Raw genomic sequence first — 25,007 nt, 5'->3', positions numbered from 1 at the left:
GAGGAATATATATATATATATATATATATATATATATATATATATATATATATATATATATATATATATTTGGAAAGCATGCAATTGTCCAAGACAATCTTGGACAACCGCATGTTTACCAAATGGCGTCCTAGCTTCGTCTCTGCGATGTATATCAATTGACTATTATATTTCTCTTTTGTGTCTCCCCTGATGATGTGATTATTACACGAAAGTGCAATTGGAAACTTATCGTGTTTCATTTTTCCCATGGACTCAAAGGAATACAGGCCAGAAATCTTCCCCTCCTTGTATTTTTTAACTTTCTAAAATGGGAAACAGAAGAAGGAGTCACGCGGGGAGTGCTCATCCTCCTCGAAGGCTCAGACTGGGGTGCCTAAATGTGTGTGGATGTAACCAAGATGATAAAAAAGGACAGATAGGTAGTACGTTTCAGGAAAGGAGCCTGAATGTTCTGGCTCTAAGTGAAACGAAGCTCAAGGGTAAAGGGGAAGAGTGGTTTGGGAATGTCTTGGGAGTAAAGTCAGGGGTTAGTGAGAGGACAAGAGCAAGGGAATGAGTAGCAGTACTCCTGAAACAGGAGTTGTGGGAGTATGTGATAGAATGTAAGAAAGTAAATTCTCGATTAATATGGGTAAAACTGAAAGTTGATGGAGAGAGATGGGTGATTATTGGTGCATATGCACCTGGGCATGAGAAGAAAGATCATGAGAGGCAAGTGTTTTGGGAGCAGCTGAATGAGTGTGTTAGTGGTTTTGATGCACGAGACCGGGTTATAGTGATGGGTGATTTGAATGCAAAGGTGAGTAATATGGCAGTTGAGGGAATAATTGGTATACATGGGGTGTTCAGTGTTGTAAATGGAAATGGTGAAGAGCTTGTAGATTTATGTGCTGAAAAAGGACTGGTGATTGGGAATACCTGGTTTAAAAAGCGAGATATACATAAGTATACGTATGTAAGTAGGAGAGATGGCAATAGAGCGTTATTGGATTACGTGTTAATTGACAGGCGCGCGAAAGAGAGACTTTTGGATGTTAATGTGCTGAGAGGTCCAACTGGAGGGATGTCTGATCATTATCTTGTGGAGGCTAAGGTGAAGATTTGTATGGGTTTTCAGAAAAGAAGAGTGAATGTTGGAGTGAAGAGGGTGGTGAGAGTAAGTGAGCTTGGGAAGGAGACTTGCGTGAGGAAGTACCAGGAGAGACTGAGTACAGAATGGAAAAAGGTGAGAACAATGGAAGTACGGGGAGTGGGGGAGGAATGGGATGTACTTAGGGAATCAGTGATGGATTGCGCAAAAGATGCTTGTGGCATGAGAAGAGTGGGAGGTGGGTTGATTAGAAAGGGTAGTGAGTGGTGGGATGAAGAAGTAAGATTATTAGTGAAAGAGAAGAGAGAGGCATTTGGACGATTTTTGCAGGGAAAAAATGCAATTGAGTGGGAGATGTATAAAAGAAAGAGACAGGAGGTCAAGAGAAAGGTGCAAGAGGTGAAAAAGAGGGCAAATGAGAGCTGGGGTGAGAGAGTATCATTAAATTTTAGGGAGAAGAAAAAGATGTTTTGGAAGGAGGTAAATAAAGTGCGTAAGACAAGGGAGCAAATGGGAACTTCAGTGAAGGGCGCAAATGGGGAGGTGATAACAAGTAGTGGTGATGTGAGAAGGAGATGGAGTGAGTATTTTGAAGGTCTGTTGAATGTGTTTGATGATAGAGTGGCAGATATAGGGTGTTTTGGTCGAGGTGGTGTGCAAAGTGAGAGGGTTAGGGAAAATGATTTGGTAAACAGAGAAGAGGTAGTAAAAGCTTTGCAAAAGATGAAAGCCGGCAAGGCAGCAGGTTTGGATGGTATTGCAGTGGAATCTATCAAAAAAGGCGGTGACTGTATTGTTGACTGGTTGGTAAGGTTATTTAATGTATGTATGACGCATGGTGAGGTGCCTGAGGATTGGCGGAATGCGTGCATAGTGCCACTGTACAAAAGCAAAGGGGATAAGAGTGAGTGCTCAAATTACAGAGGTACAAGTTTGTTGAGCATTCCTGGTAAATTATATGGGAGGGTATTGATTGAGAGGGTGAAGGCATGTACAGAGCATCAGATTGGGGAAGAGCAGTGTGGTTTCAGAAGTGGTAGAGGATGTGTGGATCAGGTGTTTGCTTTGAAGAATGTATGTGAGAAATACTTAGAAAAGCAAATGGATTTATATGAAGCATTTATGGATCTGGAGAAGGCATATGATAGAGTTGATAGAGATGCTCTGTGGAAGGTATTAAGAATATATGGTGTGGGAGGGAAGTTGTTAGAAGCAGTGAAAAGTTTTTATCGAGGATGTAAGGCATGTGTACGTGTAGGAAGAGAGGAAAGTGATTGGTTCTCAGTGAATGTAGGTTTGCGGCAGGGGTGTGTGATGTCTCCATGGTTGTTTAATTTGTTTATGGATGGGGTTGTTAGGGAGGTGAATGCAAGAGTTTTGGAAAGAGGGGCATGTATGAAGTCTGTTGTGGATGAAAGAGCTTGGGAAGTGAGTCAGTTGTTGTTCGATGATGATACAGCGCTGGTGGCTGATTCATGTGAGAAACTGCAGAAGCTGGTGACTGAGTTTGGTAAAGTGTGTGAAAGAAGAAAGTTAAGAGTAAATGTGAATAAGAGCAAGGTTATTAGGTACAGTGGGGTTGAGGGTCAAGTCAATTGGGACGTAAGTTTGAATGGAGAAAAACTGGAGGAAGTAAAGTGTTTTAGATATCTGGGAGTGGATCTGGCAGTGGATGGAACCATGGAAGCGGAAGTGGATCATGGGGTGGGGGAGGGGGCTAAAATCCTGGGAGCCTTGAAGAATGTGTGGAAGTCAAGAACATTATCTCGGAGAGCAAAAATGGGTATGTTTGAAGGAATAGTGGTTCCAACAATGTTGTATGGTTGCGAGGCGTGTGCTATGGATAGAGTTGTGTGCTGGAGGATGGATGTGCTGGAAATGAGATGTTTGAGGACAATGTGTGGTGTGAGGTGGTTTGATCGAGTAAGTAACGTAAGGGTAAAAGAGATGTGTGGAAATAAGAGCGTAGTTGAGAGAGCAGAAGAGGGTGTTTTGAAATGGTTTGGGCACATGGAGAGAATGAGTGAGGAAAGATTGACCATGAGGCTATATGTGTCGGAGGTGGAGGGAACGAGGAGAAGTGGGAGACCAAATTGGAGGTGGAAAGATGGAGTGAAAAAGATTTTGTGTGATCGGGGCCTGAGCATGCAGGAGGGTGAAAGGAGGGCAAGGAATAGGGTGAATTGGACCGATGTGGTATACCGGGGTTGACGTGCTGTCAGTGGATTGAATCAGGGCATGTGAAGCGTCTGGGGTAAACCATGGAAAGCTGTGTAGGTATGTATATTTGCGTGTGTGGACGTATGTATATACATGTGTATGGGGGTGGGTTGGGCCATTTTTTTCGTCTGTTTCCTTGCGCTACCTCGCAAACGCGGGAGACAGCGACAAAGCAAAAAAAAAAAAAAAAAAAAAAAAAAAAATATATATATATATATATATATATATATATATATATATATATATATATATATATATATATATACATACAGACATATACATACATACGCATGTACATAATTCATACTTGCTGCCTTTATTCATTTTCGTCGCCACCACGTCTCACATGCACTGACACCCTCCTCCCCCACACACGCACGTGAGGTAGCACTAGGAAAAGAGAACAAAGGCCACATTCGTTCACACTCAGTCTCTAGCTTTCCATGGTTTACCCCAGACGCTGCACATGCCCTGTTTCAATCCATTGACCGCGTCAACCCCGGTATACCTTATCGTTCTAATTCACTCTATTCCTTGCACAGTTTTCACCCTCCTGCATGTTCAGGCCCCGATCACTCAAAATCTTTTTCACTCCATCCTTACACCTCCAATTTGGTCTCACACTTCTCCTCGTTCTCTCCACCTCTTACACATATATCCTCTTTGTCAATCTTTCCTCACTCATTCTCTCCAGGTGACCAAACCATTTCAATACACCCTCTTCTGCTCTCTCAACCACACTCTTTTTATTACCGCACATCTCTCTTACCCTTTCATTAATTACTCGATCAAACCACTTCACAGCACATATTGTTGTCATTTCCAATACATCCACCCTCCTTTGCACAATCCTATCTATAGCCCACGCCTCGCAACCATATAACATTGGTGGAACCACTATTCCTTCAAACATACCCATTTTTGCTTTCCGAGATAATGTTCTCGCCCTGCACACATTTTTCAAAGCTCCCACAACTTTCGCTCCTTCCCCCACCCTGTGACTCACTTCCGCTTCCATGGTTCCATCCGCTGCCAAATCCACTCAGAGAGATCTAAAACACTTCTTCCTCCAGTATTTCTCCATTCAAACTTACCTCCCATTGACTTGTCCCTCAACCCTACTGTACGTAATAACCTTGCTCTTATTCACATTTACTCTCAGCTTTCTTCTTTCACACACTTTACCAAACTCAGTCACCAGCTTCTGCAGTTTCTCACCCGAATCAGCCACTAGCGCTGTATCACCAGTGAACAACAACTGACTCACTTCCCAAGCTCTCTTATCCACAACAGACTGCATACTTGCCCCTCTCTCCAAAACTCTTACATTCACGTCCCTAACAACCCCATCCATAAACAAATTAAACAACCATGGAGACATCACGCATCCCGGCCGCAAACCTACTCATACACATGCCTTACATCCTCGATAAAAACTTTCCACTGCTTCTAACATCTTGGATCCCACACCATATACTCTTAATACCTTCCACACAGCATCTCTATCAACTCTATCATAAGCCTTCTCCAGATCCATAGATGCTTACATACAAATCCATTTGTTTTCATAAGTATTTCTCATATACATTCTTCAAAGGAAACACCTGATCCACACATCCTCTACCACTTCTGAAACCACACTGCTCTTCCCCAATCTGATGCTCTGTAAATGCCTTCACCGTCTCAATCAATACCCTCCCATATAATTTCCCAGGAAAACTCAACAAACTTATACCTCCTTAGGTAATTCACCATGGTCCATACATACACTGAATATCCTTACCAGCCAATGCACAACACAGTCACCCCCTTTTTTAAGAAATTCCAATGCAATACCATCCAAACCCACCACCTTGCCGGATTCCATCTTCCGCAAAGTTTTCACTTCCTCTTTTAACTGAACCATTCTCCCTGACCCTCTCACTTCACAGACCACCCCGACTAAACCAATCTATGTCTGCCACTGTATCATCAGACACACTCAGTAAACCTTCAAACGTCACTCCATCTCCACATTTCATCACTACTTGTTATTACCTCCCCACTTGCCCCCTACATCGATTTTACTATCTGTTATCTTGTCTTATGGACATCATTTACCTCCTTCCAAAACATCTTTTTATTCTCCCTAAAATTCAGTGATACTCTCTCATCCCAACTCTCATTCTGCCCTCCTTTTCAACCCTTGCACGTTTCTCTTGCCCTCCTGTTGCTTTCTTGTATACATCTCCCAGTCATTTGCACTTCTTCCTCGCAAGTATCGTCCAAACACTTCTTTTTTTCTCTTTCACTACCAACTTGACTTCATCATCCCACCACTCACTACCCTTTCTAATCTACCAATCTCCTGCCTTTTTCATGCCACACTTATGTTTTGTGGAAGCCATCACTGCTTCCCTAAACACATACCATTCTTGAACCACTCCCCTCACATCATTTGCTCTCACTTTTTGCCATTCTACACTCAATCTCTCCAGGTACTTCCTTACACATGTCCCCTTACCAAGCTCACCTACTCTCACCGTTCTCTTCTCCTTGACATTCTTCTTTTTTCAAAACCTCTACACATACTCACCTTGTTCTCCACAAATTAGTGATCTAACATCCCTCCAGCTGCCCACTGTACAAAGGCAAAGGGGATAAAGGTGAGTGTTCAAACTTCAGAGGTATAAGTTTGATGAGTATTCCTGGGAGATTACATGGGAGGGTATTGATTGAGAGGGTGAAGGCATGCACAGAGCATCAGATTGGGGAAGAGCAGTGTGGTTTCAGAAGTGGTAGAGGATGTGTAGAGCAAGTGCTCGCTTTGAAGAATGGGTGTGAGAAATACTTAGGAAAACAAATGGATCTGTATGTAGCATTTATGGATCTGAAGCTATACGATAGGATTGATAGAGAAGGTTTTTGGAAGGTCTTTAGAGTAAATGGTGTGGGAGGTAAACTGCTAGAGGTGAAATATTTTTACCAAGGATGTAAGGCTTGTGTATGGGTAGGAAGAGAGGAGAGTAATTGGTTCCTAATGAAAGCAGGGGTGAGTGATGTCCCAATGGTTGTTTAATTTGTTTATGGATGGAGTGGTTTGGGAGGCAAATGCAAGAGTTTTTGTGAGGGGTGGGTATGCAGTCTGTTGGGGATGAGAGGGCCTGTAGTGGCTGGTTGGAGTGAGAAACTGCAGAAGTTACTGACTGAGTGTGAAAAAGTGTGAGAAAGGAAAAAGTTGAGAGTAAGTGTAAATAAGAGCAAGGTTATTAGGTTCAGTAGAGTTAAGGGGCAAGTCTGAATGGAGAAAAGTTGGAAGTGAAGCATTTTAGATATCTGGGAGTGAACTTAGCAGCAGACGGAACCATGGAAGTGGAAGTGAGTCACAGGGATGGGAGGAGGCGAAGGTTCTGTGAGTGATGAAGAATATGTGGAAGGCAAGAACATTATCTCGGAGAGCAAAAATGAGTATAGTATGTTTGAAGGAATAGTCGTTCCAACAATGTTATATGATAGCGAGGCATGGGCTATACATAGGGTTGTGCAGAGGAAGGTGGATGTGTTGGTAATTAACTGTTTGAGGACAATAAGTTGTGTGAAGTGGTTTGATCGAATAAGTAATGAAAGGGTGAGAGGGATGTGTAGAAATAAAAATTGTGGTTGAGAGACAAGAAGAGGGTGTGTTGAAATGGTTAGGACACATCGAGAGAATGAGTGAGCTAAGATTGACAAAGAGGGTTTATGTGTCAGAGGTGGAGGGAACAAGGAGAAGTGGAAGACCAAATTGGAGGTGGAAGGATGGAGTGAAAAAGATTTTGAGCAGTCAGGGCCTGAACATACAAGAGGGTGAAAGGCGTGCAAAGGGATAGAGTGATTTGGAAGGATGAGGTATACCGGGTTCGATGTGCTGTCGATAGATTGAACCAAGGCATGTGAAGCATCTGGGGCAAACCATGGAAAGGGCTGTGGGGCCTTGATGTGGAAAAGGAGCTGTGGTTTCGGTGCATTGCACATGACAGTGAGAGACTGAGTGTGAACAAAGGTGGCCTTTTTCTCTTTTCCTGATGCTACTTCACAGGAGGGGGAGGATGCTGTTTCCCGTGTGGTGGGTTGGCGAAGGGAATGGATAAAGGCAGAAAGTATGAATATGTACATGTGTCTATGTGTATATGTCTGTGTATGTATATGTATGTATACGTTGAAATGTATATGTATGTATATGTGCATATACAGGCATTTATGTGTATATATAGGTGTATATGAGGGGTTGGGCCATTCTTTGTCTGTTTCCTTGCGCTACCTTGCTGATGCGGAAAACAGAGATTAAGTATGATAACTATAAAGGGGACAAGAGCAAGGGCTAGAAACCCTCCCTTTCCTGTATTTCAACTTTCTAAAAGGGGAAACAGAGGAAGGAGTCATTCGGGGAGTGCTCATCCTCTTCAAAGGCTCAGACTGGGGTGTCTAAATGTGTGTGGATGTAACCAAGATGAGAAAAAAGGAGAGATAGGTAGTATGTTTGAGGAAAGGAACCTGGATATATTGGCTCTGAATGATATGAAGTTCAAGGGTAAAGGGGAAGAGTGGTTTGGGAGTGTCTTAGGAGTAAACTCAGGGGTTGGTGAGAGGACTAGAGCAAAGGAAGGAGGTGCACTACTCCTGAAGTTGTGGGAGTATGTGATAGAGCGTAAGAAAGTACACTCTAGATTTATATGGGTAAAACTGAGAGTCGATGGAGAAAGATGGGTCATTACTGGTGCCTATGCACATGGGCATGAGAAGAAAGATCATAAGAGGCAAGTGTTTTGTGAGCAGCTGAATGAGTGTGTTAGCAGCTTTGATGCACAAGACCGGGTTATAGAGATTTGAATGCAAAGGTGAGTAATGTGGCAGTTGAGGGTATAATTGGTGTGCATGGGGTGTTCAGTGTTGTAAATGGAAATGGTGAAGAGCTTGTAGATTTGTGTGCTGAAAAAGGACTGGTGATTAGGAATGCCTGGTTTAAAAAGATACATATACATAAGTATACATATGTAAGTAGGAGAGATGGCCAGAAAGCATTATTGGATTATGTGTTAATTGACAGGCCCATGAAAGAGAGACTGGAGAGATGTCTGATCATTATCTTGTGGAGTCGAAGGTGAAGATATGTTGAGGTTTTCAAAAAAGAAGAGAGAATGTTGGGGTGAAGAGAGTGGTTAGAGTAAGTGAGTTTGGAAAGGAGACTTGTGTGAGGAAGTACCAGCAGAGATTGAGTGCAGAATGGAAAAAGGTGAAAGCAAAAGATGTAAGGGGAGTGGAGGAGGAATGGGATGTATCTAGGAAAGCAGTAATGGCTTGCACAAAAGATACCTGTGCCATGAGAAAAGTGGGAGGTGGGCAGATTAGAATGGATAGTGAAGTGGTAGGATGAAGATGTAAGATAGTGAAAGAGAAGAGACACACATTTGGACAATTTTTGCAGGGAAATAGTGCAAATGATTGGAAGATATATAAAAGAAAGAGGCAAGAGGTTAAGAGAAAGGTGCAAGAGGTGAAAAAGAGGGCAAATGAGAGTTGGGGTGAGAATCATGGAATTTTAGGGAGAATAAAAAGATGTTTTGGAAGGATGTAAATAAAGTGCATAAGACAAGAGCACAAATGGGAACATCAGTGAAGGGAGCAAAAGGGTAGTTTATACCAAGTAGTGGTGAAGTGAGAGGGAGATGGAGTGAGTATTTATTTTGAAGGTTTGTTGAATGTGTTTGATGATAGAGTGGCAGATATATGGTGTTTTGGTCGAGGTGGTGTGCAAAGTGAAAGGGTCAGGGAGAATGATTTGGTAAACAGAGAAGAGGTAGTGAGCACTTTGTGGAAGGAGAAAGCCGGCAAGGCGGCGGGTTTGGATGGTAATGCAGTGGAATTTATCAAAAGTCACAATGATAGGCACAGAAGCAAACACCACTTATAGGATGAATAAATGTGCAATATATGTTAAATAAAAGGTATAGGAAAATAAAGCCAGTCTGATACATATTTGATGAAATTCAGTGACAAATGATAATTTCTTGGGTTTTTATGATCTTTTTGGTGCCTATGTTTTCCTACTGCAAGACTGTACACCTTGCCATAAAGCAAAATTGGTAACATATTGGCTCAGGGAGAAAAATGTTGAAGTGTTGAAACAGCAAGGCAACTTGCCTGACCTAAATCCAAAAGATAATTGTTCAAATATGATGAAAAATAAGCTATCATAGCCCAACACCACATCAGATGCAACAGAAACTTAAAAGGATATGGACACAAAATTTGGATATTGAGTACCTCTAAAGGTTATCGGATTCGATACCAAACATACTGTAGCAGGTCATCAAAGATAGAGGCAACGTGACAAAATACTAACTACATATGCAAGCTTTATTTCATCTTACAGACATTTATGCATAAAAGAACTAAAAAGAATTGTGGTGAATCAGGAAAGTTGGATTATTTTTGTCTATCATTTTACAGAGACTGCAATATATGGTTCCTTTTTCTTTTTTCTTTATGTTTACAACCAATCAACTAACTTCATTTTGAATTAATGCCAGCTTTCATTAACCAAAATCCAGAATTGTAGTAAACAGGATATCCTCTCATCAGTGTTTTACTGTGAAGTCTGGTTACTATGATTTGATCAAAGACAGATATGCACAACCTAAGCTGCTTGCACAATCATTTGTATCTGGTTAAACAAGTATATAACAATTGAGTAAAGACAACCTGAAACTTCAGTATTTGGAAATATTTGTATGGAGTCCTCTAATACATACTTTGGAAAAAAATATTTTCTTCACACAGATAAGATGATATGTTGAAAAGGCTACATACACTGAATTTAAAGAGTAAAAGTTTGGTGAACAAAAATAAGTAGGAAATAACTATCTGAAATGGGATATGTAATCTTCAGGATAGTACGTAAGAAATGAGAAGGATTAGGTATGGTGTGGGGAAAATAGGCAGTCGGAAAGTGTCCAAGGGACCGATGTTTAACTACATATAAAAGCAGAAAGAAATTGTATTCATCAGATAAATGGAAGGGAATGCAACTGCAAAGATATGCATAACCTTGCTGGACTTCTCAAAATAAGTTATGAGATCTTACATAAAAGTTAGTTCCTTCATAGTTTGTCCTCCAGGAAAAATAATTCATAATGGCCATCTACTTTTTCATTTACATTCTTCAGGAATTTGGGATAAGGAAAGTTAAGAATTGATACATGTTTTACTTATCTAATGTCATAAATGCTTTAAAAATTCTTTGCAGTGCACAGGTTTAATTATACTTTCTTAAAAATGAAAGATGCTGGAGAAAGTGAGTATATGTTATACCTCTTTAATCTGACAATCTTGGGACCTGGCTATTGGTGAACCACAGAAAATGCCAGTAAACAGAAACTGATCCCTAAATCAAACACAGTTGACAATCTGATCTCATGGTATTCAAAGTCTTTAAAGAAGTTCCCTCATCTAATTTTTTCAGTAGCCCCACCTTTTCAAGCATAGGTAATGATCAGCACAAGCACCATCTTCTGTAACTCTTGGTCTCTTGGATGACATCCTGAAGGGCTAAAATACAATGAATATAAGAAATTAATGGGACTGTTCATTAGCTCAGCTACAGTGTAAATAGATTTTGGCACCTTCGCGCTGCTATCAGATCAACAAACTAATAACTAATAGCGGCAGTTTCAAAATGTGCCAGCCCACAGAGCACCAGATTAAAGAGGTACAACCTGTAATGACTTTCCAAAAATTTTTGACTTACTGGTCTGTCCAGGTCTGCGAAGTGTCTCTCCTTGGTTCTTGGCCATTGCTCGTCCTCTCCCTGGCATGATACTGTGTACAGTACCTGCAAAATATGGTCTAGGCTGTACTGGACAGTGAGACGAGAATTCTTGAATCTTGGTCCTCGCTCTTCCTTTGCCACTGTCTAGCTCACTAATCTGGTACTGAAAACTTGTATAATCACTATCACAATGGACTTGAAGTGAAGTCAAGTCCCCTGGATTCTTGCACTCTGTTCTTCCTCTTCCTCTACCTCTGCCCAGCATATTGCTTCTGTCTTTTCCATCTACAACCCACCCTCCTAAATCTCCTTGGCGGGAAGGCAAGTCACTCTGAATCTTGAGTTTTGCTTGGCCTCTGCCTGGCATACTAATAAGCTTATCTAGACTCTGTAAAATACTTTCTAGAGTTAAATGATGCAATGACAAGTGGACAGCGATGTGCTCAACACAAGGACAACATTTCTAACAACTTGGAAACATTAATGCATAACCACAGAATACTTCTTAAATCATATGCTCATTATTTCCAGAACGGATGTGTGTGTTGAAAAGAGCAATATCAAGTGCTACTATACCTTTCCTGGTTTCAAGTTTCAACAATGCAAAGAAGAATTCTTTCAAGTCTGATTTTATTGGAAACAATTGTCCACTTCAACAGTATGTATCAAAATCCACTGTGATCCACTGTTTTAAATTACAACTTTTCATTACACAGAGTATGCCACACTACAATGTTGTGGCTATAAACTAGGTATAATTGACATCAACACACAAAGCAAAACTAGAGGGCTATGTTACATGGCAACACAATTGTCAGTAATACCTACAACTTCCAAAAATGCATAACCAGTTAGTGTGATCTGAGTCTAATGTAAGCTTGCATAACCACTTATATATCAGAGTTCAGGATATTCATAAGATGTGATTAATGAAGCATAAGTTGGCTTCTTATCTTATTAAAAAACTGAGTTGAATATCAACAAAATTAGTAATTTTGTAAAGACCAATACAAATCCAACATGTATGAATGCAAATACACAAAAACGGTCATGTAATCTTTGAAAAGGAGCTGAAAATGTTACGGTAATTTTACAAAATACTGATCAAATTTCAACACAACACAGTAAAGTGGAGCTAGTAACAGGAAACTCAGGCTTAAGATGTACATGAATATGTACCTTTGAATTTATAAATCAAATCCTACTCAAATGAGACGAGAAATTTGATGAGTATCCCCTCCGAATTTCAGCAGAACCCACGTAACAAAGGTAGTAATCAAATGCAAAGTCAGGAACCTTCCCAAAATTCTACCAATTATGCACAGAAACCTGATGAAAATTATTCTGACCAAATCTCATTAATTTCATAGCTCTTACTAAAACTGATCATCAGTTGCTAAAGCTCATGACACAAGTTTAAAGGTATTTATAAGGGAATGCTGCAACCCCAATTTTTTTAGCCTAAACTGAAGCCTGAGAACATGAGTAACCAATTATGACTGAAATGATTCAACAATGCTGGTTACTAATGAACATATTCTAAGATGTACAAACAAATGTGTATGTGGATATGCAATTTCATTCCATATTCATTTTGAGCACAACATTGGAAAGAGAGATAAATCAACAGTTTTTCAAAAACAATGTGATTTTAAAGAGCATGAAATCTATGCATTATTTAGCTTCATTTTCAAACCTAATCTATAATCAATAAAATAAGTAATCTCATTGACTGACCAAAATCAAATACTATTACAAGATATAGTGAACAAACAAGATGAGAAACTGATAGATTTGCTAAATAAAAGCGAGTGTAATATTACTACAGTTTAATCTAATCCATCTGAACCTTGTTATACTATATTCATCCAAGAAAGAGAGATGGACCTTTTACAAAAGTCTACAGGGGCACAATTGATGGCATTCTGTAAACTAAGAACCAGACATACAGATTATATGAGTAGATAAAAGAGTTCTGGGAGCTATAGGAATTAGAAAGAAACAGAAACGGAGAGTGAATGACTTTTGACTTGCTGAAATAAACACATTCTACAGGCACAAGTGCCAAACAAACTCAGGCTATGGTAAATCTAATAAATCACTTTGATTAAACACCTTAGCATCATTAAAGACTTTGTGGTGGAAGAGGGCAAAAAGCACATTTAAACTTTGTTGAAATTCTTTGATAGGCAGAAAGCATGTCATTAAAATTTGGAAGTAAAACTTAAGTATCTTGGAAATGATTATCCTTGAGGTAGGGGAAAAAGAATACTTCCCACATATTCCATGCATGTCATAGAAGGCAACTAAAAGAGGTGGGGTGGGGGGTTGGGGGAGGGCTGGAAATCCTCTCCTCTAGTTTTACTTTTCCAAAAGAAGGAACAGAGATGGGGGCCAAGTGGGGAGTTTTCCCTCTAAGGCTCAGTCATCTCTTCTTGCTAACACAAGAAATGGCGAGCATGTATATAAAAAAGAATAATTCTTGGAAATGAAATTTACTAGAATTTCACTAAAGTTTGGTCCACTTAAGCTGGACCTTGCTGATGGAAATCCTCCCCTCTAGTTTTACTTTTACAAAAGAAGGAACAGAGATGGGGGCCAAGAGGGGAGTTTTTCCTCGAAGGCTCAGTCATCTGTTCTTGCTACCACAAGAAATGGTGAGTATGTATAAAAAAAAATCTTGGAAATGAAATTTACTAAAATTTCACTAAAGTTTGGTCCACTTAAGCTGGACCTTGCTGACATGCAGTCACCTCAGAAAGATGAATTAGACAAAGAGGGAGAAATCTTTACATAAGTCTATAGTGCACATCTGATGGTATTCTATATGAAGATAACCATAAAGTTATGGCTGACATTAAAAGAAATACAAGTTCTAGGAGTCATATGGCCTAAAGACATTTACAGATATACAAAAAGAAAGCCTAATCTATACAGAAAATGAGTGAGCCAGCATGGATACAGTCTACATGTACCATCCTTTGTCCACCATGCAGGAATAAAGGTGAGACTCTTTTAACAGATAGATTATTTGAGTGGAAACGAACAGAGGAAACATGTTAGATGAGCCTTTTCAATGTAGATGGAGGTCACCAGTGAAGTGCCACAGTGCTTTGTTCTGGGACTGTTAGTCTTCTTGATCTAAGTAAATGATCAGCCAGAAGGTACAAACTCCAACAATAATATGTTTGCAAATGATGCAAAGGTCATGAGGAAAGTAAAAATAAAGATAATTGCATCAACTTAAAAGGTGGACTTAGATGATCGCAAAAGCCAGTCTGATACATATTTGATGAAATTCAACCCAAAAATGGAAAGTAATGATGATGGGACACAGCAAAAGAGGGCCTCAATATGAACATCATTAAGCAGGATGTATGTTGCAGGAATCAGCGTACGGGAAGGACTTGGAGGTTACCATCATCTCTAACCTGTTGCCAGTCCTATATCAAGAGATTAGTGAAGGAGACATTGTCTGCTAGCAAATATTAACATAGTATTCAAGTACTTGGATAAGGAAATTCAGCAAGCTGGTCACATCCCACACAAGGCTAAAGTTTGGATATACTTTTCAGCTTTGGTCAATATGTCTAAAGAAGCACAAATAGCCAACAGAGAAGGTCCAGAAGAGGACAACAAAGATAGTAATATAATTAAAAGAACTGAGTCATTGGGAAAGGCCAGAGGCCATACATTTATCCATCGTGGAAGAGAAAAGCGATGGGGGATCTAATCATAACTTTCTAAGTCTTTAAATCAGATTGATGATGGAGAAAGTGCACAGTTCTCTGAAAGATGTAGGAAGAGAACAACCATAGGGCTTAACTTGAGATTCAACAAGAAAGTTGTTAAAACAAGATGTAAAGATGCACAATTATAGAACATGAATGTTGGATGAATGGAATAAGCTGATATAAGGCATCATACAAAGTCTAAAAGGTTGTATATTAGTAGACGTCCAAGAGATGGGATCCCATAGGAATAAAACTCCCTCCCTTTAGGTTCTGGTCATTACAATAATGTAGCACAGCTGGATCCAATATAAAGATTACAGCAAAGAATTAATGATGATCCTAGTCAACTGAAAAACTGGTGGGCAATACTATAGTTGTTCTAATATTCTTATCTATGTCCACAAATGAGACACCACAATGAATATATCTAAAAGAGGAAGTGATGAAACAAAATCTAAAGTAGCAATGAGTATTTCTTATGGTCAGAAGATGTGTAAAAATTAAAGAGTTATAGATGTTATCCCTGAGGTAGGGGAGAAAATTCTACCTCCTTATTCCCAGCAAGTCATAGAAGGCAATTAAAGAAGGTAGGAGTTGGGTACTGGATACCCTTCCCTTCTTGTATTTCAATTTCTAAATGAGGAAACAGAAGAAAAAGTCTGGCAGGGAATTTTCCTCCTCCTCAAAGGCTCAGATTATGGGGTCTGAATGTGTGTGGATGTAACAAAGATGAGAAGAGAAGAGATAGGTGGTATGTTTGAGGAAAGAAACCTGGATAAAACTGGGTGAGTGAAATGAAGCTCATGGATACAGGGGAAGAATGGTTTGGAAATGTCTTGAGAGTAAAGTCAGGGTTGGTGAGAGGACCAGAGATAAGGAAGGAGTTGCACTACTCCTGAAGTAGGAGTTGTGTGAGCGTGTGATAGAGTATAAGGAAGTAAATTTTAGACATATGGGTTAAACTGAAAGAGGATGGTGAGAGATGGGTAATTATTGGTGCTTATGCTCCTGGCCATGAAAACAAAGACCATGAAGGGAAAGTGTTTTGGGAGCAGCTGAGTGACTGCATCAGCAGTTTTGGTGAATGAGACTGGGTATTAGTAATGGGTGATTTCACTGCAAAGGTATGTAGTGTGGCAGTTGAGGGAATAGTTGGTTCCCATGAGGTATTCAGTGTTATGAAGTGAAATAGTAAAAAGCTGGTGGAGTTGTGTGCTGAAAAAAAGACTGGTGATTGGGAATACCTAGTATAAAATCAGAGATATACACAAGTACACGTATGTGAGTAGGAGGGACAGCCATGGGCATTATCAGATTATGTATTTATTGATTGCATTAATTGAGAGGCATGAAAAAGAGAGACTCTTGAATATAAATATGCTGAGGGGGCAACTGGTGAGATGTCTGATCACTATCTTGTGGAGGCAAAGGTGAAGATTCGTAGAGGCTTTCGAAAATGGGAAATGATGTCTGGGAGAAGCGAGAGGTGAGAGTGAGTGTGCTTGGAAAGGAGACTTGTGTGAAGATATAAAAGGAGAGATTGAGTGTAGAATAGCAAAAGGTAAGAGCAAATGAAGTGAGGGGGGGTATGAGGAATGAGAGGTATTTAAGAAACAGAAATGGCATATGCAACAGATATATTTGGCATGCAAAAGGTGGAAAGGGGGAAGATTAGAAAAAGTAGTGAGAGGTGGGATGAATAAGTAAAGTTGCTAGTGAAAGAGAAAAGAGGCATTTGGGTGGTACTTACAAGAAAGGAGTGCAAATGACTGGCAGATGTATAAGAGAAAGTGGCAGGAGGTCAAGAGGACGGTGCAGGGGTTGAAAAAGAGGGGGAATGAAAGCTGGGGTGAGAGAGTATCATTAAACTTTAGGGAGCATAAAGAGATGTTTTGGAAGGAGGTAAGTAAATGTGCAAAAGACAAGAGAACAAATAGAAACATCAGTAAGGGGGTAAAAGGGAAGTAATAACAGGCAGCGATGAAGAGAAGAGATGGAGTACTTTGAAGGTTTGTTAAATCTGTCAGATGATAAGAGTGTGAGATGTAAAGTGTTTTGGTCAGAGTGGCATGTGTAGTAAGAGAGTCATGGAGAGTTGTTTAGTGAAGAGAGAAGAGGGGGTGAAAGCCTTGCAGAAGATGAAATGTGGCAAGGCGATGGGGGTGGATGGTCCTTCAGTTGAATATATTATAAAAGTGGGTAACAGTGTTGTTGATTGATTGGTAAGGATATTCAATGTAAGTATGGATCATGGAGAAGTGACTTAAGATTGACAGAATACATGCATAGTGCCACTGTATATTGAAAAAGGGAATAAAGGTGAATGTTCAAACTACAGGGGTATAAGTTTGCTGGGTATACCTGGTAGGTTGTATGGGAGGGTACCGATTAAGATGGTGAAGGCATGAACAGAGCATCAGACTGAGGAGGAACAATGTGGTTTCAGAAGTGGGAGAAAAGGCATGGATCAGGTGCTTGCTTTGAAGAATGTGAGTGATAAATACATAGAAAAACAGATGGATTTGTATGTGGCATTTATGGATCTAGAGAGGCATATGATAGGGTTGATAGAGATGCTTTGTAAGAGATCTTTAGAGTATATGGTATGGGAGGCAAGCTGCTAGAAGCAATGAGAAGTTTTTATCAAGGGTGTAAGACATGTATGAGCAAAGGTCAGTCTGCAGCAGGGGTGTGTGATATCACCATGGCTGTTCTATTTGTTTATGGATGGGGTGGTGAGAGACGTACAAGCAAGTCTTGGACAGAGAGGTGAGTATGCATTCTGTTAGGGATGATAGGGCCTGGGAAGTGAGTCAGTTGTTTGCCGATGATACAGCACTGGTTGCTGATTCAAGTAAGAAACTGCAGAAGCTGGTGACTGAGTTTGGAAAAGTTCGTGAAAAGAGAAAGTTGAAAGCAAATGTGAATAAAAGCAAGGTTATAGGTTCGGCAGAGTTGAGGAACAAGGTGGTTGGAAAGTAAGTTTGAATGGAGAAAAATTGGAGGAAGTGAAGTGTTTTAGATATCTGGGAAAGGATGTGGAGGCAAATGGAACCATGGAAGCAGAAATGAGTCATAGGGCGGGAAAGGGGGTGAAGGATCTGGGAGCGATGAAGATGCGTAGAAAGAAAGTTATCTCAGGGGGCAAAATAGGTATGTTTGAAGGAATGGTAGTTCCAACAGTATCATATGGTTGTAAGGCATGGGCTATAAACAGGGTTGTGGAGTGAAGGGTGGATGTGTTGGAAATCAAATGTTTGAGGACAATATGTGATGTGAGGTGGTTTGAACAAGTAAGTAATGAAAGGGTAAGAGACATGTGTGGTAATAAAATAGAGTGTGGTTGAGAGATCAGAAGAGGATGTGTTGAAATGGTCGGATCATATGGAGAGAATGAGTCAGGAAAGGTTGACAGAGAGGATCTATGTGTCAGAAGATGAGGGAACAAAGAGAACTGGAACACCAAATTGGAGATAGAAGGATGGAGTGAAAAAGATTTTGAGCAATCAGGGCATGAACATGCAGTAGGGTGAAAGACATGCATGGAATAGAGTGAAATGGAATGATGTGATGTACTGGGGTCAATGTGCCATTAATGGACTGAAACACGGGATGTGAAACATCCGGGATAAAACAGAAAAGTATGTGGCGCCTGAATGTGATAGGGAGCTATGGTTTCAGTGCATTACACATGACAGTTAGAGAATGAGGGTGAGTGGATGTGGCCTTTCTTTGTCTGTCTCCCGCCACTATCTTGCTGGTGCAGGGTGTGGGGGAGGAGAAGAGAATAAAATGCTATCTTATTTTCTTTTCCTTCATGCATTTAGTGCTGTGTCTTGTGGGGCGGGGTGGTGTCAGGAATGGATGAAGGCTACCAAGTACAAATATGTGCATGAGTACATATGTGTGCATATGTACATTTATATATACATGTATATGTACATGTATATGCGTGTATGTTCATATATATGTATATCAGTAGATGCATCTTTCTTTATCTGTTTCCTAGTGCTCTCTCACTAATGTGTGAAACAGCGATAAAATATGAAAAAATAGATGATATCCACTGAGGAATTAGCGAAATCAAAAGGAACAATGTGTGTTATACTGGAATGAAAGTGAAGGAGATACTATGAAAGACAAGGCTCAAGCTTCAATAAGAAAGGTGAAACAAGTGTTCTTCAAAGACAGTATGCAGAAACAAGCACTATAAAAAAGTTTAGATAGGAAAAGCATGAAAACCACTAGGAAAGATTCTGAAGTGGATTTTACACAAATAAGGAACCTGGTGCACACCTGTGAAGAGTCACAGGAAGGGTGATGAGGCATAGATATGCATCACTGAGGATTCTAAAAGAAAATGACTACTATAGCTACAGAAGACTGTGGACTGGAGGAAATTATTCTGAAGGAATTTTGCACATACCCAAAGCGAATAAGATGCTATTAGAAATATGAGGTCGCATGAGAGAAAATGGAGTAAAAAACAATCTCAACTTGTTTTGTCAGATCATTCTGACAAAACAACTGTTTGAAAACATTGATTTAGATATGGGCGATACCATGCTCAGGTAGATAAGTATTTTCAAAGCAGCATAGTAGCTGAGAATTGTTCCAAAAGAAATATATGTCCAACACAGATTATATTACATTGATTAAATACCAAGGTATCACATTGTAACTCACACTGGAAGAGTTACTTTTTCTTTTTAGAAGACCAAAAGCTGAGGAGAAAAAGATAACAGTAGCAACAAGATTTCCATCATAAATGAATGCTTTACCGATTTTCCCCCCCTAGGAATATCAACTCTACAACACATGGGAACATGATGTAAAGTTCCATGTACATTTCTTTTTCTCAATATAGAAAAGGCATTTGACAACATCTAGAAGAAAGATGTGGTTTTTCATTCAAAAGGAAGTACAGTATATGATATCCCAAAACCCACTTAGTTTAACGAGAGGCACATACTCTTAAAAACCCAAAAAAAAAGGGGGGATAAAACTTTTTTCAAAATCTTTTGGGTTTTTAAATTTCCAAAAACCCCAAATTTAAATAAAAAAAAATTAAACCAACCCCCCCAAAAATGGGGGGGAAAATAAAAAAAAACAAAAAACCCTGGGGAAATTTAAATTTGGAAGAAAAAAAACTTTCTCTCCCTAACGTCACTTTTGGTAAAACCTTGTAAAAATTTTTCACTTGTTTAACAATTTCCTTTAAATTTTTCTCATTCAAAAAAAAATTTTAAAAATAAATTTGCTTAAACAAATTTTTTGGATATTAACTTGTTTCCTTATTAACTTTTCTAACTTTTTCAAAAAAAATTTTAAAAAACCCAGTACGTTTTAAAAAAAAAGTTTTCAATAATAGCACCAGCCGTATCCCCCCAAACCCCAAAACCAACGCCCTCACTCCCCAAGGGGGTTTTTTACCCCAAAACCTATTTCCCCTCCTTTAAAACTCTTGAATAAACCTTTTTTTTTTCAAACCCCATTTTAATTCCCAGGAAAATAAACCAATTTTGAAACTTACATTACAAAACCAATATTTTTTCCCTTTTCCCTTAAACGTAAAAACATGCCTTAAATTTCCTTTTTCGTTTTTAAAAATTTTATTTTGTTTAAAACAACTTTTTTTCCAAAACCAATTTTTTTAAAATAATTCACAAAAAGGTTTCTTTTTAAATTTAAACTTTTTAAAGCCTTTTCCCCAGATAAGTTTGTTAAAACACCACATTCAAACCAAGAAAGAATATTTGCTGTCAAAAAGTTATAATCAGCTGGGAGTCATTCATTTTCAGTGTTCACAGAAATCATCTTTTTTCTCACTAAGAATCATGTGTTTTCTGAAGTTTATTATTTTAAATGGCTACTTAAACACTTTTCGTTAAAAAAGTATAGCTCTTTAAAATATTAAGGTGATATCCTGTAATAGATTTTCACTTCTTACATGGGAGGAATCTTCCAAGTAATTCTGTTGTCATCAAATAATAAAAACTTTAAATTTTTTTCCCCTACTTTACATGATTTGGACCATCTCTCCTTCGCGTTCCTATGGGCCCCAGCGTGTGCACCTTAATGCGGTAAAGTATGAAAAGAAACCCCGCAGAATTTTGGGTCCATTTCGAAATGATCGTTTTCATTCTGTGGATTTAACAGGATTTATTAAAATTTTTGCTGGTTGGTCCACTGTTCCTAACATTTACAAATACAGTGCTGAGAAATTTTGGGTACAAGATGTTTCCAGCTAACCTTTTTTGTTTATTTTATATTGTATCAATATTTTTTTTTTATTATCCCTGGAGACAGGTGGTAAAAATTCTATTCTTTTTCCTTGGTCTTCCAAAGGCAAATAATGGGAGGGTCGTTTTGAAAGCTTTATGCCATTACTCTCCAAAAACAGGAACATAAGAAAGAGTCATGCGAGGATTTCTCTTCAGAGGCTCATATTGGGGGTGTCTCATTAAAGTGTGTAGATGGATGTAACTATGATGAAAAGAAATGATACAGATGCTATTTTTGATAAGAGGAAGCTGATGCTTTGGCTTTAATTAAAACTATGTTGAAGAGAAATGGGGTGAAAGAGTTTGGGAATGTTGGGTAGGGGAGGGTGGGGGGACCGAGGGAGGAAGTGGGGTATTTAAAAGGGGAAGATTGATTAGAGATTTTCAAATGGAAAATTTTTTAAAGAGAATGGATTTTTGTTTTATGCACCTGGAAGAGGGAAGATAAAGGGGGTGTTTAGAAACGAGAATTTGGGTTTTTTATCAAGGAGTTAATTAGGGATTGAAGAAAGGGTTTTTAATGCAATGGGGAATAATTGGGGAAAGGGTCCCTTAAATGGGAATGGGAGACTTTGATTTTTTGCTAAAAGGGGTGGATTTGAAAAATTTTTTTTAAGGAATTTAACTTGGGGTTCGGTTTATTAAATGGCAAGAGGGTGGTGTGAAAAATTTGGGGCCTTTTTTTTTGTTTTTGGTAATAAAAAGGGGAGGATGCTGGTTTTTTGTGGGGCGGGGGAAGGGGTGGGGGGGGGAAAAAAAAAAAGTAAGTTTTTTTAAATTTTTTTTTGTTGTGAGTTTTTGGATTGTGTAAAGGGGGAAGGAAGTAGAAGGTTTTTAAAGGGGGACAAAATAGGATGGGGAGGGATTTAGTTTTTTATGTACGTTATGTGGTAAAAAGGGGTTTTAAGAAAAATAAAAAAAATTTTTAAGAAAGGGGTATGGGGGGGAAAAAGGCATTTGATTTTTGAGAAAAAATGTGGAATGAAAAGAAGGAGTTGGGAAGTTCGGGTTTAAAAAAGGATGAGTTGAAAAAAGGGATATGTTTGGGGGAAAGTGGTTTGAGGAAAAAAGGTTTTGAAGGGGCAATGGGCCAGGGGGGCAAAGGGTTTTAAAATTTTGTGGAGTAGAAAATAAAAGTATTTATTGGGGGGGTTTTTGATAAAATGGGTATGGGTGGTCGTTTTTGCAATAAAGTGAAATTTTTTGGTTTCCCCCGGGGTGAATTCAAAAAAGCGGGGAACAGTTTTTTTTTTTCCCCTGGAATTTTAAAAAAATTTTTTTTTTTTTAAATTTTTTTTTGTTGTTTGTCCCGGGGTTTTGGGTGCCAAGGAAAAGGCAAAGAAAAAGGCAAAATAAATGATTAAATTTCCGTATAAAATTTTAATTCCTTAATTAGTTTTTTATAAATTTTAAAATTTTTAAAATAATTTTAAAAAAATTTTTTTAAATTTAAAAGGGGTGTGGGGGGGTTTCTTTTAGAGGTTTTTTTGTGTGGGTAAAAAAGTAAAAAAAGGAAAAGGAGATGGAAAAAATATGTTTTCTTAGTAACAAGCAAAATAAAAAATTTTAAGGCTTGAGAAGAGGGGGGGAGGGGGTTGATAAAAAGGGGTAGTGAGTGGGGGGAATGAAGAAGGAAGATTATTAGTGAAAGAGAAAGGGGAGGAAATTTGGGGACGTTTTTTTTGCGGGGAAAAAAAATGAAATTTGAGTGGGAGATGTATAAAAAAAAAGAACAGGGGGGTCAACAGAAAGGTGCAAGAGGTAAAAAAAAGAGGGAAAATGAGGTTTGGGATGAGAGAGTATCTTTGAATTTTGGGGAGAATAAAAAGATGTTCTGGAAGGAGGAAAATAAAGTGCGTAAGAAAAGGGGAGCAAATGGGAATTTTCAGTGAAGGGCGCAAATGGGGAGGTGATAACAAGTAGTGGTGATGTGAGAAGGAGATGGAGTAAAGTATTTTAAAGGGTTTTTTTTTGAATGTGTTTGATGATAGGTGGCGGTATAGGGTGTTTTGGTCGAGGTGGTGTGCAAAGTGAGAGGGTTAGGGAAAATGATTTGGAAAACAGGAAGAGGTGTAAAAGCTTTGGGGAAAGGATAAAAGGCGGCAAGGCAGCGGTTTGGATGGTATTGCAGTGGAATTTATTAAAAAAGGGGGGTGACTGTATTTTTTGGACGGGTTTGGTAAGGTTTTTTTAATGTATGTATGCCCTCGGGTTTGAGGTGCCTGGGATTGGGGGAAATTGGTGCATTTTTTCCAAATTGTACAAAAGGCAAAGGGGATAAGAGTGGTGCTCAAATTTTTAAGGGTTTAATTTTGGTTGGTTTTTTTTTTCCCCCGGAAAATTTTATATGGGAGGGTTTTGATTGAGAGGGTAAAGGGCATGAAACAGGCATCAGATTGGGGAAGAGCAGTGTGGTTTCAGAAGTGGTGAGGATGTGTGGATCAGGTGTTGTTTTTTGAAGAATGTTTTCTTTTTTTTTTTTTGTCGCTGTCTCCGGCGTTTGAGGGGTTTGCCCCAAGGGGCACAGACAAAAAGAAAGGGCCCCCCAAACCCACCCCCTTTAACAAAAAATGTTTTAATACATCCCCGTCCAAAAACAAAACCGCAAAAATATAAAAATACCTTAATTTACCATCCCCCCCCAACCCCCGGTAAACATAAAAAAAAAATTTAATTTTTATAAAAAATTAAAAAATTTTTAAATATTAAAAAAAATTTTTAAAAAGGTTAGGGTTTTTTAATTGGGGCCAATTTAAATTAAGGGGAAATTGGGGGTTTTTTGGGTTAAATTTTTGTGTGGAAAAAAGGGGGGAAAGTTTAAGGGGGGGGGGATTTTAAATTTTTTTTGGAATAAAGGGGGGGGCAAGGTTTTTATTTAAGGGTACCAGTTAAGGGGTTAAAGGGGGTTCAAAATTTCAATTTTGGGAGAATTAAGGGATTTGAAATTTGGGGAAAGAAAAAAAACTGGAGGGGGGTTTTTAGATATCGGGGAGTGGATCTGGCGGGGATGGAACCTGGAAGCGGAAGTGAATCTTAGGGGGGGGGAAAGGGGCGAAAATCCTGGGAGCCTTGAAAAATGTGGGGAAGTCGAAAAACATTATTCAGAAAGCAAAAATGGGTATGTTTAAAGGGAATAGGGGTTTCCCAAAACAATGTTGTATGGTTGCGAGGGTGGGCCTATGGATAGAGTTGTGGGGCGGGGAGGGTGGTTGTGCGGGAAAATTTGGATGTTTAAGGACAATGTGTGGTGTGAGGTGGTTTGATCAAGTAAGTAATGTAAGGGTAAGGAGATGTGTGGAAATAAAAAGAGGTGGTTGGGGCAGAAGAGGGTGTTTTGAAATGGTTTGGGCACTGGAGAGAATGAGTGGGGAAAGATTGCCCCAAGAGGATATAGGTGTGGAGGTGGAGGGAAGGGGGAGAAGTGGGAGACCTTTATTGGAGGGGAAAGATGGAGTGAAAAAGTTTTGGTGTTGGGGGCCCTGAACTGCAGGAGGGGAAAGGGGGAAAGGGAAATTTTAGAGTAAATTGGATAAATTTTGGGGTATACCGGGGTTGACGTGTGTCAGTGGATTGAATCAGGGCATGTAAGGCTTCGGGGGAAAAACCAAGGGAAAAGTTGTGTGGGGCCTGGATGTGGGGAAAAGGGGAAATTTGGTTTCAGGCATTATTGCATGGGCAGCTAGAATCAGCCACCTGAGCTGTATCATCAATGAACAACAACTGACTCACTTCCCAAGCACTCTCATCCACAACAGACTTCATACTTGCCCCTCTTTCCAAAACTCTTGAATTCACCTCCATAACAACCCCATCCATAAACAAATTAAACAACCATGGAGACATCACACAACCCTGCCGCAAACCTACATTCACTGAGAACCAATCACTTT

At 39.3% G+C, this 25,007-nt stretch overlaps 1 protein-coding gene across 1 annotated transcript in view; it reads right to left on the bottom strand.

Annotated features, from left to right (window-relative positions):
* Positions 1-25,007, bottom strand: part of LOC139749160 (uncharacterized) — a 346,975-nt gene that overhangs the window by 212,923 nt on the left and 109,045 nt on the right. The window contains exon 2 of the mRNA XM_071662812.1: positions 11,079-11,487. Coding sequence (XP_071518913.1) covers positions 11,079-11,466 — 388 coding nt within the window. The 5' untranslated portion in view covers positions 11,467-11,487. The remainder of the gene's footprint in view (positions 1-11,078; positions 11,488-25,007) is intronic.

Source organism: Panulirus ornatus, chromosome 6, assembly GCF_036320965.1.
Source record: "Panulirus ornatus isolate Po-2019 chromosome 6, ASM3632096v1, whole genome shotgun sequence".
Lineage (NCBI taxonomy): Eukaryota > Metazoa > Arthropoda > Malacostraca > Decapoda > Palinuridae > Panulirus > Panulirus ornatus.
This window is presented reverse-complemented; position numbering and strand designations above follow the sequence as displayed.